The sequence below is a fragment of the Trematomus bernacchii genome, unplaced genomic scaffold (assembly GCF_902827165.1).
Source record: "Trematomus bernacchii unplaced genomic scaffold, fTreBer1.1, whole genome shotgun sequence".
NCBI lineage: Eukaryota > Metazoa > Chordata > Actinopteri > Perciformes > Nototheniidae > Trematomus > Trematomus bernacchii.
The window spans coordinates 16,361,012-16,377,904 of record NW_022987973.1 but is presented as its reverse complement, the minus strand read 5'-3'; the positions used below and the strand labels follow the sequence as shown (position 1 = coordinate 16,377,904).

The 16,893-nt window shown below is 39.5% G+C and overlaps 2 protein-coding genes across 2 annotated transcripts in view; one reads left to right on the top strand and one right to left on the bottom strand.

The window, feature by feature from the left end:
- The window catches only part of LOC117471230 (coronin-2B-like), a 41,156-nt gene extending 31,930 nt beyond the window's left edge, over positions 1-9,226 (top strand). Inside the window, 10 exon segments of the mRNA XM_034116085.1 lie at positions 404-490; positions 492-554; positions 1,177-1,341; positions 2,474-2,590; positions 2,690-2,794; positions 3,603-3,699; positions 4,039-4,151; positions 4,642-4,732; positions 7,457-7,596; positions 7,815-9,226. Coding sequence (XP_033971976.1) covers positions 404-490; positions 492-554; positions 1,177-1,341; positions 2,474-2,590; positions 2,690-2,794; positions 3,603-3,699; positions 4,039-4,151; positions 4,642-4,732; positions 7,457-7,596; positions 7,815-7,949 — 1,113 coding nt within the window. The 3' untranslated portion in view covers positions 7,950-9,226.
- A 1,288-nt stretch (positions 9,227-10,514) lies between these two features.
- Positions 10,515-15,914, bottom strand: anp32a (acidic (leucine-rich) nuclear phosphoprotein 32 family, member A). The gene is made up of 7 exons (XM_034116000.1): positions 15,471-15,914; positions 13,223-13,372; positions 13,017-13,139; positions 12,725-12,923; positions 12,531-12,643; positions 12,403-12,451; positions 10,515-11,771 (listed from the first exon to the last, which is right to left on the bottom strand). The coding sequence occupies exons 1-7, from the start codon at positions 15,522-15,524 to the stop codon at positions 11,695-11,697; spliced, it is 765 nt and encodes a 254-aa protein (XP_033971891.1). The 5' UTR covers positions 15,525-15,914; the 3' UTR covers positions 10,515-11,694.
- Positions 15,915-16,893: the final 979 nt, after the last annotated feature.

Sequence of the window (16,893 nt, the reverse complement as noted above, 5' to 3'; positions counted from 1 at the left end):
TAATCACTATCACTCTCAATCTCCAATGTTGCAAATATACAACCTGTAGGCCTTTTCCCCACGCACATGTTATGTTAGTCTACAGTAAAACCATGCAGCACTGTGTCCTGTAAAGTACTTTCACTTGTTGACGGATAATCTCCTCTGGACCAACACAGAGCCTCTAGCCATATCTGTAATCCAGACTAATCCTAATGCAATGGGCTGCATTGATACCGTGGGCTATTTTTGATCAGAGGGATCTCTAGCTGTGTTATGTTGATTGCGGCCATTTAAAAAAAAGGTTGCCTCTGACCAAATCTTACTTTAATACATACTTATTGACCTGTTCTATAAAAAATGTGTGTGTGTGTGCTGTATATTTTGTATACTTTCTGTTGACTGTTTCATGTTAACGCGGCAGGTGCGAGTATGGGAGATCCCAGAGGGCGGTCTAAGGCGCAACATGACGGAGGCGGTGCTGGAGCTGTATGGCCACAGCAGGCGGGTGGGGTGTGATCGAGTGGCACCCCACCAGCAGCGGCATTCTCTTCAGCGCTGGCTATGATTACAAGGTACTGCACAGTAACATGTAACCAAGCTCAAATCAGCAAAGTACACTGAAAGCACTATGAGTATAAGCAGCTCAATGTTTTAATTCATGCCTTCTTAGATACTCAAATACTGTTAGATATATAAAACGTGTTACTTGACTTATTTGAGAGTACCTTTTAGTTAATTTTGAAAGTATTCTTATATGATATTGTGTTTGATTAATCAATTGTTTGTATTTATCAAGCACAAATGCCAAATAATTGCTGATTATAGCTTCCTAAATATTAACTTTCCATATCATAATCAAATGAGTATTTCAGGGTATTTATCAGATATAACATAAATATAACACCTTGGGCTCTGAAAAATTGTGTTCAGCATTTTTGCTGTTTTAGGTCATTTTATAAACTGAACGATTAATAGAATTTCCTAAAACACTAAATGACAGAGTAATTATATGTAAAGTATATTGTTTTTATTTCACCTTGAATATCAGAACAGACTACTGTCGGATGTGTTATTAGTAGCACACAAAAACAAAGGCAAATTCTAGTCCCAAGCCCACAACATAATCACACCACTGAATCAAGCGCTACAGCAATCTAACAGCTCCACCCAAACTCTCCCTCCCGACTGTGTCAGATCCTGATCTGGAACCTGGAGATCGGAGAGCCGGTGAAGATGATCGACTGCCACACTGACGTCATCCTCAGCATGTCCTTCAACACCGACGGCAGCCTGCTGGCCACCAGCTGCAAAGACAAGAAGCTGCGAGTCATCGAGCCGCGCTCCGGGACCGTCCTTCAGGTCAGGGGGGGGGGGCAGCTGCTGTTTCTGTGGGGCGTGCACCACTGCTGATGTTAAAATATCCCTTGCTACAACTGATTATACTGTGGAAATCATTTATAGTTTTTTTGTCCTAGAGACTATATCAAATTTGAATAATGTTGATGAGATTTCACCTCCATGATTTAAAAATGATAGGGTAAACAAGTAAAATGTTAAGCGCGTCTATGGGATAATATACAGCTAGCTGTTCATTATTTCAAAATGAACACAGCAGGATGGTGCAATAATGGCCGGCTGGCTGGATATTATCCTTTTTATTACATGGCTAAATTAATAATTTGAGACCAATCTTAGCTTAAGAACTATTTTTTTTATTTAAAAAATAATTTATTCATTTAAAAAGTATCTTCTCCAGAATTTAACATAATAAATGCATACATAGAAATGTGTGCATCACAGAAATAACACACCATAGTATTGAGTTATTGACCAATCAGAATTGAGTATTAAACAAACAATAATAACAATAAATACACCTATTTGTTGGCAGCTGACAAGTTCATAAGATCGCTGACATTTGATCAGAGTGCCTTAATGCCCTGCATCAATGGCTCACTAACACTCTTCTGGCTGAACGAGAACAAACCCCCGTGGCCAGGATCCAAAAACTTGTGGAAGAAATGTTGTTGTAGAAATTGCAGCTCTATGAGATCACACATTTTAAGCCTGGTTTTGGTCAAAATAATTTCAATCTACAGATTTAATTAGGGTCACCTAATGATTTGTTGTAATATTTGACCTTGGTGCTCTCCCCGCCAGATCACCAGGAAATGGTTTCTGATTAGACTCATGTTTGCTGCACCAAGTGGAGGTTATCAACATCAGAGAGCAGGAGGAGCAGAATAGAGAGGTTGTGATAAAAAGGGGAAACATCATGAAAATATGAACCTGAAATACAGATCTACTTTCAAAGATTACATCTGAGGCTGTTTGCAAACCCTATTATAGAGCATATGCTGTGTGCTCCCTACCCTACTTGTCACAACAACATAATAGTCCTAAGAATGAATACTGATAATACATAAGAGAATAACCCCCCGAGCTGGTCCCTGTATAATTAACGCTGTGTCTCTGTGTGCTGCTCCATCAGCAAGCCAGCTGTAAGAACCACCGCGTGAATCGGGTGGTGTTTCTGGGCAACATGAAGCGACTGCTCACCACAGGGGTCTCACGCTGGAACACCCGGCAGATCGCTCTCTGGGACCAGGTCAGACAACACCTCCATATGGCCCGCGCATGTAATGCCAGAGGTGCGAGTGTGTGTGTTTAATTAGCATTGTGTGTATGTGTGTGTTTCTCCTTCTAGGAGGATTTGTCCATGCCAATTGTGGAGGAGGACATAGATGGCCTGTCCGGACTGTTGTTTCCTTTCTATGATGCTGACACACACATGTTGTACCTGGCAGGCAAGGTCAGTGCTGCCTATCACTGGGTCACAACAAGGAAGTTATTTCTCAGAACTGTACATTTTTTAAGATTGACCTCATTCAGAACCAAATTGATGTCTATTAAATTATCAAAACTGTACTACAGGTTTTTATTTTAATATATTTATCTCACGAAATAACAGGATAGAGGCAAACAGTTCAAAATAAATATGGCAAATACAAAACAAAATAATGAGCTACAAACGTCAATGTTTTCCTTTTTTGAGTGCCAAGTGCCAAGAGCATACAAACATAAAATGCATAAATAAATTAAAATGATAAAATAAATTATAGAATTTGACCATTATGCATCCCTTTAACTAAAACCAGCAGGAATTGCCCCCTAAATAAAGTGAACAAACAGTTCCAAGTCAACACAATAGCAAAATAATGTTTATGTGTTAGTGTCAAATATGTATTTATGAATGTCAATTTTATGCCTTATATTTGACACCAATCACATATTTCCTCCTGGTTGCTGCACAGACACGTTTCAACGCAAACTATTCTGATAATTGATACTAGGTGTTAGGGTATTATTTCAATTTTGATTTAAAAGACATTCATATTTACTTTTCTAATCTTCAACACCCTTCATTAATTTGAAAAACCTCAGTCATTTAAAATGTTAGGCAAATCATTTAAAGAAGTATTTAAATCTAAGACGGTACAGTTTATTTTGGGAATTGGAGCAAAGCACAAAAATGAGATGAGGCTTTACTAATCTGAATGGTAAAAAATGAGTTACTTCTTGAACTGTGGTGTAACGGACACATTCTGGTGCCTTGGCAGGGGGACGGCAACATCCGGTACTTTGAGATTACCACAGAGAAGCCGTACTTACAATACCTAATGGAGTTCCGGTCCCCGACCCCGCAGAAAGGACTCGGTAAGTCAGCAAATGTGATCTCTCCTGCTGAGAGCGGAGTGACAGATACTACCCGCTTCATTAGCAGTCTTTAGGGAAGGGAGGAGGGATTTACTACTCTGAAAGTGGTGCTGCATGGCTGAAAAGATTAAATGAACTGAAGGGAAAAATGAGGCAGAATAATTGAAATACATTCCCTCAGAGTAGCTTTATGACTTCAACTAACTTCGTGTCACATTGCAGCAGGTTGATACTTTTCTCTTGTTCTTGTGACTGCAATTGGTGTTGAATTGCTTGGATGGAATTTTTTTATTTTGTCAAAAAGGTTGTGTCACCACCGATTCTGATGATTGTCTGCAGGTGTGATGCCGAAGCACGGGCTGGACGTGGGAGCGTGCGAGGTTTTCCGCTTCTACAAGCTTGTCACCCTGAAGGGTTTGATCGAGCCCATCTCCATGATTGTGCCGAGGAGGGTTAGTGGGTATAAATGAATAATGAACAGATTTGACTCTGTTCTCTGATTATTAATTATTTCTGCAAACATTTTGCAATTAATCAGCACATAATTGGTTAAAGAGCCATACATTTTTAATGTGGTTAATCAACATCTCTTGGAAACTCTTTGACACAGTGCAGTAGTCCGGTATGCTATGAAATACACAGCTAGGTAATCAGAGCTGAGAGTCATTTAGGAGAGGTAATTAATCTGAACGTAAAAGGATCATTTTTCATTTCCTGGTTTGACTTACAAGTGTAGCAACACAGAGAGAAAAGGCCAGTAAGTGTTTAAGTGCTCGCTGAAGGCATTAGTGTGGATACGAATATTTTCAAACCAATGCAGAGAGGTTACATGTAATGCTTTAAAACATGAAATCTTATTTAAGACAACATAATATGATCTTTTTTTCCCTCCGATACCAAATCTAATCAATAAAACAAGAATGTATGTTTCTTGGTTTACAGTCAGACACGTACCAGGAGGACATCTACCCCATGACCGCAGGAACAGAACCTGCACTGTCTCCAAGCGAATGGCTGAGCGGCATTAACAGAGGTGAACATCACTTCAGACACACAACATTTAACAGAATACACTTTTTGCCAAATATAAACTGATGTTAAAGGTAGGGTAGGTAAGTTTGAGAAACCGGCTCGAGATACACTTTTTGTTATATTCCATGGAATGCTCTTAACATCCCGATAGCAATGAATATCTTAAGTAGTGATGTTACGTATTGTGCCGAGGCTTCGGAGCGTGTGTCGAGTAATCCCCGAAGCTTTTTGTGAAGCATGTATCGAGGCTTGTATCGTTTTGGGGCCAGTGACGTCATCGATGACAAACGAAGCCTCGCTGCCTGTCGATACCACGTGACTGCTTCAGGAAGCGCTTCAGATCAGTTGAACCGTTGAACCACAACGCTCATAATACCCATGGATGTATAATAAGAACCATATTACCCCTCCTGTACCCGGGTCCGCTGGTGACACGATGGAATTAAAAGAGCTCAGACCCTCACTTATATAGAGGTCGGAACATGTCATAAGTATAAATAGATACAAGCATAAATAAATGTAGGAATAAAACATGAATAAATAAATGAATAAATATGGTGTAGTGTTTTCACAGAGTTTCAGCGTGTGTGCTGTGGCTCAGCTGGAAAGCAGTTGACTCACGACCGCATGGTCCCTGGTTCAACGACTGAACAATACGTATTTTTTGTTGTTTATAAAAGCTACAGCTAAATGAGATAATGTAGTTAATAAATGTATTCTTTGATATGGTTTAGCCTTTCTCAGGCTACAACATGGTTAAGTTTATGAATATTATTAAGGAATACAAATCCCTCTTTGCAATGTTTACCAGCCTCCTTAGGTTTTTCAATCACAATCATTCAACTGGAATAAAAACAATATTGTTAACATGAACATATGATTTAAAGTTCGTTGTTTAGAGTTATTCTAAGGCTTTACTCATTGGGAACTCGGTATGAGATAGAGCACACTGTTGAGATGTCCAATCTGCCTGTTTTACACACTTTGACCAACAGGGGGTTTGTGTTCAAATGAAGCCCATGATGAAGCCTCATGAGATGAACCCTTTTGCGAACCAATTGGCTGGAAAGCTTCAAAGCTTCATAAGGCTTCATCTCGCCATCACTAATCTTAAGTGCTTTGACAAAAAATCCATAAAAAAATGTCATCTGTGGAAGCCGTAGTACAGTAAAAAGCACGACCAATCATTTTAGCCAGCCCGGCTAAAATAACTGGATGGCCTATCTGCCTGTCAGCCTTCCATCTGTGCACAAACTTATCTCGTGCCCTCATTGGTCATGTGCGCGTTCGTGTGTGTTGGAGGAGGGGCTCTGTAAGGAAGTGGCAGATTTTCTCCGGTTGTGTATTTTCAAATTCTAGCGATCTCGAGCCGGCTTTCTCAAACTTACCTACCCTACCTTTAAGTGAAGATCTTAATCTTATACCAACATATCATCCTGCATTGGGTGCCAACTCCCACATATATTTCCTTAAAATTAAGTTTATACTCTAACTCCAACTCTGATATACATTTTATGAGGTCTTTAAATTATAAGGTCAGCCACTTAAACACTAAATCCAGGACTTACAGTTTTAAGACATAATAAAGCATTACAGACTGCCTTTTCAAAGTGAACATTACCCTCTCCAATGTTACCTCTGTGGAAGTAATTTGACACTTATCTAACTCCAAACAATAGGGGGAATCTTGTATTGGGAAAACTACAGATTCTAGTTTGCAGATCAGGTATTGAATGAATTGCACATGTTAAAAAGCTGTGAGTACATATGCAAGAGTTAGATATGCAAGGTTTAAGACAAACACAGAGAATTGAGAAATTGGTGACCTGTAAAGGGACAGTTCAACCCAAAGTCACAAATGTTCCTCTTATCTGTTGTGCTACTCATCAATCTGGATTGTTTGTGTGTGAGTGTTGAAGATATTGCCCATGAGATTTCTGCCTTAAATGTGTTAATATATTTTAATTAAAAAAGATGGCACTCGGCTTGTGATAGTCAAAGCGCCGAAAGCAAACATCTCAAAAACTCAACAGTGTCATGGTTTTGGATTTATGTTTTTCATTTCCACTTTTTTATTTTTTGAAATGTTTTCCTCCTTGTGTCTTGTCTGATCCTACTTCCTGTGTTTGCCTTCCTGTCGTTAGTTTCCCTGGTGTGTCTGATTGTGTTCACCTGTTGCCCTTGTGTTTCTGCCTCCCCTGCCCAGCTGTGTCTTGTCCTGTGATTACCGTTCTGTGTATTTAGTCTTGTCTTCCCCTGTGCTCCATGTCTGTTCGTCGTCTTTATATGTCCATGCTACCTTGTCTCTTCATGCCCTTGTTCCCTGCCTCGCCTATGCTCGTCTTTGCTAGTCCATGTCTCCTGCCTGTTCCCGCCTGTAAGTTTGTTCCTGTCTGTCGTGCTCCCCAGTTTTGTTAATGTTAATTGGTATCTTGTTTTCTTTTGTCATCGGCTTTTTTTTGGAATAAAGCTCGCTTTTTGTTACCTTACCTTTTTTAGTCCTTTAAACTGCACTTGGGTCCTATTTTCCCCAAACCTGACAAACAGCATCACTCTTTCCAGGGAGACCAGGATTACTTATTACAATATAGAAAATAATCAAGATGAATGAATAGCACTATAGTAACCTGGTAAAAATGTTATCTTTTATTTGTGAAAAGTGCCTTTTAAGCCTCTGTGCTATTTTGTTGGTTTTTACATTATTTTGCTTGTTATATGTGAACAGACCCAGTCTTGATGTCCCTGAAGGAGGGTTACCAGCGACCGAACCAGTTAGTGTTCAAGGCCCCAGTGAAGGAAAAGAAGAGTGTGGTAGTGAATGGGATCGACCTGCTGGAGAATGTACCCCCCAGGACAGAGAACGAGGTGTGTGCTGAATAATGCTGTGACTTCACACAGCTGCCATCTCTATACCCTGCTGTTCCCCTAGTGTAAAAGTTGTCTTTCTGAGTAGAGTGAATCTGCCTCAGCTTTTTGCAGTGACTATAAGTGTCTTCCATCTGTTTACATTCTAAGAATGTATTCTGTTAACATGTTAATACTTGTATGTGTAACTTGCAGGAGTTTTTGTTTTCATTATGTAGCTCCTGCGGATGTTCTTTCGGCAGCAGGATGAACTGCGGCGGCTGAAGGAGGAGCTGACCACCAAGGATGTGCGAATACGCCAGCTGGAGCTGGAGCTCAACAACCTGAAGAACGTTAGCCCCAACAACGTCTGACCTCTCAACCTCCTGGACTGGCAAAGCTGCTTCCTTTGCCCCAAATTCTGACCTCCAACAAGCTTCTGAGCCCTCCTCAGCCTCTTTTTTGATAAATTGTATATTCATTCCTGCTGCCCTGCATAGCGCATACACTAATATGATAAGTGTTGGATAATGTCTTAACTGGAACAATTACTGGAAAATAGTAATATTAACAAATGTGATAAGTAATGGAGACGAGGCACTGTTCATGGATTTCCACCTTAACATGAACTCGATGGATGTTTGAGATCCAATCCATTTAGTATTGTCTGTATTTTTACTACTTGTTCCTGATCTAGCACACTCAAGTGTTGGGATCAGTTGTTGCATATTTTCTGCCAGACCTCTAGAGTATTTGTCTCACTGTGCCTACCCTGCCAATCACGATGCAATACCTTGATCACTACGCAAAAAAAGCCATCACCCAACCTCTTATGACCAAACCACAATTCTCATTTTTTGCTGAGGCAAAACTGGAGGATAAAAAGACTGTCACGCTGGCTCCTATTTTGCTTCCACAAGGCCTTACTCCCTGCTGCAGACACCCTTTGCAGCAAGCTGCAGGATCCTTTCAAAACGGCTGACGTGAAGTATTTTTGCACCTGACAGACAACACAAGCTTTTGCAGACGTGGCTCATGCTTTTCACGAGCTGCTTATCCCGTCCCTTTTTTCACCCTAACCGATGTTACTGGCTATAAATTGACTTCACAATACTGACTTATAGCTACCCTTATGCAGTCTTTCTTTCCAAGGAGTGGATGATCCCTCACTTTAGTACTTTACTCTTTATTTAAATAGTGGTTAAGCAGCAGGGGAGACATGCATTTAGAGGTGGTGGACTTGCCTAACTCCGGTATAGTCTCAACCGAAGCTTTGTTGGCTGTTTTAGGGCCAAGTTGGTGGTTATGTATATTTGCTTCTATTTATTTGTCACAAATTACCTTTTTAACTAATAACATGTATATTTGTTAATCCCATTTTTTGTATGCTATTGGTTGCGCAAGTAATGATTGTGATGCTTGATAGATTTTGCTGAATGTTTCCAGTTGGTGCAAGATTTGTGTGAAACTGTACCTTTTTTATGGTATTAGTTCTGTGACTCCAACGACATCACATCAGATAAGGTATAAATAATATAATCTTGCATTTTCCTAACAGTGCTGAAAACTGTGATAATAACCATCCTTTACCATTTAAACTAAGTATATCACCATTAGTGAGTGACATGTGCTTAAAGGTAGGGTAGGTAAGTTTGAGAAACCGGCTCGAGATCGCTAGAATTTGAAAATACACAACCGGAGAAAATCTGCCACTTCTTTACAGAGCCCCTCCTCCAACACACACGAACGCGCACATGACCAATGAGGGCACGAGATAAGTTTGTGCACAGATGGAAGGCTGACAGGCAGGTAGGCCATCCAGTTATTTTAGCCGGGCCGGCTAAAATGATTGGTCGTGCTTTTTACAGTACTACGGCTTCCACAGATGACATTTTTTTATGGATTTTTTGTCAAAGCATTTAAGATATTCATTGCTATCGGGATGTTAAGAGCATGCCATGGAATATAACAAAAAGTGTATCTCAAGCCGGTTTCTCAAACTTACCTACCCTACCTTTAACTGTAGGTGTTTTTTGCTCTAGAAACTCCAGGTAATCTCTGCTGCTCACTTGTTCAATCATCAGATTTAGGTTGAATTGTGGTATAAATGCCTACATTTGACCATTTCATGTTTTTCCCCCTCAGTGTAAAAAGTAAAATGGGCACTTGATTAACATTTGACAAAGATGCTGCACAACATGCCATGTGTCTTTTAACCCAGGCCCATTTCATTCAACCTTTCATATTACTGATGGACTGAGATAAGGAAAATGATTCGATCGGCTTCATGCAGAAACGGATCTGTGCCCAGAGTTGGTAAAAAGTAAGTTACGGTCTCAAGTCTTCCCTGATCACATCATAGTTGGAACATAAAGGGTCCAAAAAACAAGCCCTTTACATGCAGACTGGAACCAGTGACACTATAATGGTAAATGTGTTTTTTTGCAGGAAAGATCTAACTCTACAGTGAAAGTAGACAGTGGGATAAGGATCTACCAGAGATGGGTCAGCTACAGTGGAGAGACAGGTGAAGGATTGGAGTTGAGTTTTGTCAGGGCTTCTTGTGTAGGTGTACTGAGGACTAACACCAAAAAACTAATTGGTAAATCTTTGGGAACCTGGAATCACAGTATAGAGAGGCTTTTAAATGATGAAAACGTATTGTACAGTTGAATGGCATTTTGGCTTAGACAAGGGTAACCTTGGTAATTCTACCCATTTAGTTTGGCACTGAACTTGACTAACATTTTGGACAATTAAACCCAGTTTAAATGTGATTGGCGTGGTCTTTGGTGAAGAGTTTTGTGTAATAGAATTGACAGTATGACATCTCAATCTGAAAAATATCATCTTTCCATCAATGACCTAAAACTGTTACCATGTGTATATACTTTGCATTTGACATGACAATGTTGCACAAGGACCACAAACTCAAAAACGTATATAAAAAAGGGATTTATTGAAGTGAATGGGAGGGAAAATTAAACAATTTGGCTGATGACAGTGGATTTAACATGGAGTGAAAAATCACTGAGGTAGGCCAATTTGACCAGTACGAATAATAGTGAAAACAAAGTCCAAGTAACTGACCGTTTTCCAGAGTTTACATTTTGTAACAATAACATTTCTATGCACATAATTTGCAGTTGTAACCTCCGTTTATATCAAGTATTTCTCTACACTACCACCACAAATTCAAACATTGCCACCTGTGTGTCACAGAAAAGAACATGGGAAGAGTGATGATGAGTTTTGATGTTGAACATTTCTCTTTATGGAAAGATTATGCATACAAAGTTATGTTCAAATTCAAGAAATGTCACACTGCGTTTTTTTAGATAAAGCAGCATACATATTTAATATCTTATTACAAGTAAAAGTTTCACCTCAGTTGTCTGTTCAATGTCTGCCGTCATCAAAGAGAATACAAAAAAATAGATTTGGTCAGTATTTACAAGAACACGTAATTTCCGAACTATCAAAGCTGAGGGTTTAAGGAGGAGGAGCGGCTTTGAGAAGGGCAGACATTTCTTTGCTAGGATTTAAAAATATGCCCTGTGAGGGTCACACTGTGCATGTTCAGACAGAAGTTTCACACCAGGACAGCAGAGAGTATTGGCATACTGGTGACACTACAAATACATAACTTACATTAAAAAAAAAGAGATAAAAGTACGATGCAAAAATAAGTTTAAGACGAGGAGAGGACAGCCATACATGATATCCAGTATTTGACTTTAAAATGTTTAGACATGCACTCTTTTTTTGTTTTGTATTTTCTTTTGAAGGGGGTTTTAAATAAAATACATCAGAAACTGGTCTTACACAACGTGAGAAAAGAAAAAAACATTTCTTAAAAAGGTTTATCTTTGCCATTATTGGATATTACAAAATTGGTGTCCACGGAGCAGATAAAAGTGGACTGTAAAGACTGGAACACAGGAGCATCAAAGGTACATAAATTTAACATATTTCTCCAGACAACCCCGTCTACCTGACTGGCCAATAACAAAAACCACTCCTACTGCAATATGAAACGGGGGGAAATTACATGGGGTTGTTGGGAAGTGGCTGGGAGATACAAGTTTAACAGTTCGCGACTTAGCTTCAAGAGGACCCTCAATCGTCTTCATCGTCTTCTCCTTCTTCCCCTTCTTCATCCAGATCCCTTTTTCTCTTCTGACCTCGCTCTTCTTCTACAAAAACGAGAGTTGTGTTTAAAGAGAGGCAAAGACTAGAAGTAAATCCATGACTTCCGTTAAAGTTGTTTTGCCGGTTCCATTATTTAGGACTAACAGTAGCTGGCGAGACTTTAGGATTTTTGTAAAAACACATCACTGTCTGTTCATAAATGTAATTGGCAGTGTCATTAAAAAGTTGCAGTCCGATTGCCAATACAAGGGTGCATGTATAATGTTTCCTATTAGTATAAAAGCAGTTGTTTCCTGCCTTCTCTAGTAGCAAGACAAATGTGATACAAATTACCTACTTTGAATTATTACAATTGACAAACTCTTTCCAGACAAAATGTAATAACTACTATTATTGCTCAGTAGTTGTTGGAGGGAACATGCAAGCTAGATATAAAAACTTAAGTTTTTAAAAAAGACGCATACAAAAGGTTTTTATACTGAAGGAAATTAATTCAATATGTTTAACGGGCCTCAATGACATGCGTTTCACTGAAAACATGAAAACTGTTGATTTCTTGTGTACTTACTGCAACAAATGTATACTATAAAGATTTGTATATAATATATACACTTAGCAACTAGTATTGATTTAGGAGACTGCTTATGTTTTAAAGTCAGCCATTATTTTACTCACCTTCATCATCCTCATCCTCCTTGTCATTCACATCTTCGTCCTCTTCTTCCTTTGAATTTTTTTTTTAAAGTTAATACATTTAGAATTATTTTGTATCATTACAGAGTGCAAATCTGATTTACTCTCACCTCTCCACTGACATCCTCCTCTTCCTCTTCTTCATTCTCCTCTTCGTCTTCCTCTCCTTCCTCCTCCTCCTCTCCTGGTGCTGCATCTTCATCATCCTCCTCCTCCTCGACATCTGGGTGACACAAGTTTGTTGTTATTAGCCAGATGTTCCCACCTTAACAGATGCTAGAAAGAACAGAGTCCGCAAACTCACCATCTTCATCGTCATCGTCATCATCCAAGCCCTCTGCATAGACCTCAGCATCAGAATCTGGTGCCTCTTTGTCGTCTTTGTCGTACCCGTCCAGGTACGTGAGCTGGGGTAGCAGCTTGAACACGTTGTCTCTGTATTCGTTCAGGTTTGTCACTTCACAGTTAAACAGATCCAGACTTTTAAGGGTTCCCAATTCTTTCTGTCAAAAGAAAAATCAAGTTTGCTCAATAATTACAGCTAGCTGCTTGGTATATTGTGAATTCTTCAGCAAATATTTTGGGGTCTCACTTACCAATGGTCCTATTGTGCTGAGGTCTTTAATCTTGTTGCCACTGAGGTTGAGATGTGTGAGGTTGGGGCATTTTGCTGCCAGAACTTCCAACCCTCCTGAGATCCTGTTATCGCTGAGTTCAAGCTGTGGATCAATTAAACAGATCAAAATATGCAAAACCCCAAAGCCTTAAGTAACAGACTTGTTTTGTGCAGAAAAACACCCACCTTTTTGAGTTTATTTAGCTTCGGCAAGTGGGCAACTGAGGTCAGTCCAACATTGATTGTGCTTAGAAATTCCAGCTCCTCAAACTCATCTGTTAGACCCTCGATCTTTCCTTCATTTGAGCGACAGTTGTCTAGAACAAGTTCTTTGACCTGAAAAGCACATTTCCGAACAGTTAAAAAAAAGACAAACTGAATATGAGGCCTAGACAATTTCCAAGTTAAAGATCTCAGATTTTTTTTATTAAGGAGGGGTGCACTTACATTTTTGATGAGAAGCTCTTAATATTACTAATTGTAAGTCGCTTTGAATGATCATGTTTGCATAATAAATAAAATGTTAGTAAATGGCTAACTTAATTGCTACTGCTAAAGTCTACTGCTTCAAGTACTTTTCCTGACAAGAAATGAAAAAGGTAACTAATGCGGTACTAATAATACAAATTCTGTTTGTGTCAAAAAACAAGTGTCCTTGTTTTTTTATGTATTGTATTTAGAATTGTGGTGATTTTTTTTTCTTAAAACAAAGGACTTGTTATTGTAATGGAGTCATTTAATTGTTTGGTTTTGCCATTTTGTTTTACTTCCAAAAAAAGTAAGTATGGATCCTGGTTCCATCCAGGATCCATACTTCTGCCACTAGTTCAGCTACTTGTACATACTGAAGTATTTCCCTTTACTTTATACTTATATTTCTCTACATTTATTGTGACAAATGTTGCAATTTTTTCTTAAGTGCCGTTTACCAAGTAACAAAGGGTTCTCTATCCACATAGCCCTCGATAAACACACATTGAGCTACAGTGCATTTACATGAGCGTTGCTTTTGGTTCGTTGCATTGATAATAATTAAACTGATAGGCAGTCTCTCAGGTGTGCTGTTATCGGATATATTAACACAGCCTTTAACGTGAATCAGCCAATCAGCACTGAGCACCGAAACTATGAAAACATTACAGTCCATCAATAATCCTTAGACACATTACAACGCAGTATACGCGATGCATTGGCTCTCAGTCCATTACGTAAATATCACATTTAGCTACGTTTTCATAATAAACAGACACGCGCTTTATAACCGAGTTTGAACGTAGTAAGAGATGTGTGCGGAAGGTACAGAGCGATTAGTGGAAACGGAGGCAGAAACAGCCCTACGAGTCGTGCACAGGGTCATTTGTGAGTAGGAGGGGCAGCTGAGGCACATTAGATAGCTGCCAGGCAAACGTTTCATTGTTGCTTCTGCTAAACACTTTCCGTTTGGACTGAAGGCGTGTATAGACCTCTGTTAATAGGAAGGTATGATGAATCCTTCGTCGTTTGTGTCGAATGAACGGGATATTCGGTGTATTTCGGATGCCTTTGTTTCTCAGTAAAATGGCGGCTTGTCCTAGTTCTGGAAAACTAGAGCAACAACAACGCGGCTCGACCATTTGTTTTCATTATGGCTGCTGGAAGTGTCGTCGAAAAACCACAAGAGTCTCTGTGAAACGGCTGAATGCACACCCTGCAGTAAATAACAATGTGGGGGTGTTTGTGAAGCATGTATCTGTGTTTTCTCTATAGGTTTTCGCCCAGCCTGGTGGTCGGTAACGGTCCATGCTAACACCGCTTTCTTTCGGCCATCTGTGCGCACTGTGGCTCCAGATACAGGCTGCATGGGGCTGCAGGCTCGAGTAGGTTTGAATGCACCTCCTGCAGAAATAAACGAGTCCAAACGACTGCTTGAGTTAACTGTCGGTGTAGGACGCATTTGTACGGCAATAAATCGAGGCTATGATCTTTATGCATCATTGATAATGTCATGACTTTGAGCATCCGCATCCTTAACGCGCCACGCGCACGGCTTAAATGTTCAGGTATATTCATTTCGTAGTCACAGCATGCAGATGACCCATCAAACAAAGAGTACATAGCAATACCGAGGGGATTTAAAGGGGAAACGGGGCGCGTTTCTTAGATGAAAAGTTACAAATATGGCTTCTCGTGCTGCTTGCCTTGTTTATACCGCTGGCATGAAAAGCTGTGCAGCATTCTCAAACAGCACATCAAAGACGTGCACAAAAGTTCACCCGGCGTACCTGCAGCGACCTGCCAACTGTAAACATGTTCTCAAAGCAACAATGTGATCCGACGTCTACCATCACCTTTTTAACTTGGAGGAAACTTTGTATCCCCACGCCAAGACATCACACGAAAGATTCTCCATTAGCTGAGAGTGAAACATTAGCAGCGATATGTGAGGCCAACTTACATCTGACGGAGTGCGGTTCCGCAACTCTAGGTGGATTCTTTTCTTCATGTCCATCCTTGATCAGCGCCCCCGCGATATGATACACACTTTTAATAATTACTGCAAATGCAACTAGCACCTCTAGAACAGACTGCTGTTGTTCATTCAAACTTGATCCGCTCGGTGGGCGGGATCACGTCTCCGGATTGTCGTCACCGCCGACCAATGGCAGGAGCGGAATAAAGAGGGAACGGATTAACAGACAGGGAGGCCAATGGAGACACCCCTATAAAACTGGGTGGGGTTTTGTTGTCGAAGTTTGGTTGTTTGTTAACTTAAGTTTACATCTTATCCTTTAATGTTTTACACATGACATGACATGTGAGATATATGTGACATGTTTGTCATTGCATAATTTCTCAATATTAAAGAGGCACAACACTTCAGGTGATGTGCAGTGAAGTGGAGCTCTTGGATTTTGTTTGATTTTATTGACATAAATGCTTCCCCATATTTTGAAAAAAGAACACAAACATATAGAATGAACACAATGGTTGAAACACAATAAATAAAAGTCACCTGTTTTCTACAAAAAGCTGCTTTACATTAAGCACTTTAGAATGGGACCAATCAATTATGGGTATATAGTTGTTATAGATAGTAAACTACGTCAAAAACGTGTCTGTATATTTACCTTTATAACTAACTACTAAAAATGTATTAAGTGTAGAGATAATCGTTATGCATAGTACAGTATCAACCTTTTTCACTTCCCTTCAGGTTTACACAACATCTTAATAACAAAACAGCTTAACCTCTGTGACAGATTTTTAATTTGTGAAGGTATTCCATATAGGCCTACATATATTGATATATATGATTGTGTGTGTGTGATTGGTATATTGGGGTATCGTATCTCCATCAAATGTATGTTCATATGATTGGAAAGCAAGGAAATATTTATGCTTCTAAAAGTGGAAATCATTGGAACAAAAACTACCATATATGTATCCACTTTAAAACGAGTCATAATGTAACCTAATCTATCTATTTAAAAGTGATGTAACTTGATTACTTTCCGTTACTTTTGGATTATCAATTGCAAAGCCAATAAAGACCATGTACCTTCGCAATGCCTTTTTTTTTGTTGACTTAACGACCAAAGGAGCTTTAGAGCGAGGGGCGGGGCAAAGCTGTAGTAATCTTTTTCAAACGACACCTGATGGTAGGTAAAGGTTTTGAAATATCGTTGGATTTAAAAGAGAGGCATTTAGTCATGCTTTAAAGCCCTCTCAGAGCTTTTACTGATAAGTATAGTGTTAGGAGGGCAGGGTGAGGGCTCTCCTAGTTCGGTTAAATTAAAAAAAATATTGACAGATTCAAACCTCATTGATTAATAATTCAAACACGAAACGTCCTCAAAACACAAACGAGGTCTCTTAAC

Excerpts from the sequence above, each read along its gene's own strand:
- anp32a (XM_034116000.1), bottom strand. The coding sequence starts at position 15,524 with ATGGACATGAAGAAAAGAATCCACCTAGAGTTGCGGAACCGCACTCCG. Across the intron at positions 13,373-15,470 it reads GGAACCGCACTCCGTCAGAT|GTCAAAGAACTTGTTCTAGA; the intron begins GTAAGTTGGCCT and ends TGTGCTTTTCAG. Across the intron at positions 13,140-13,222 it reads AGCTAAATAAACTCAAAAAG|CTTGAACTCAGCGATAACAG; the intron begins GTGGGTGTTTTT and ends ATTGATCCACAG.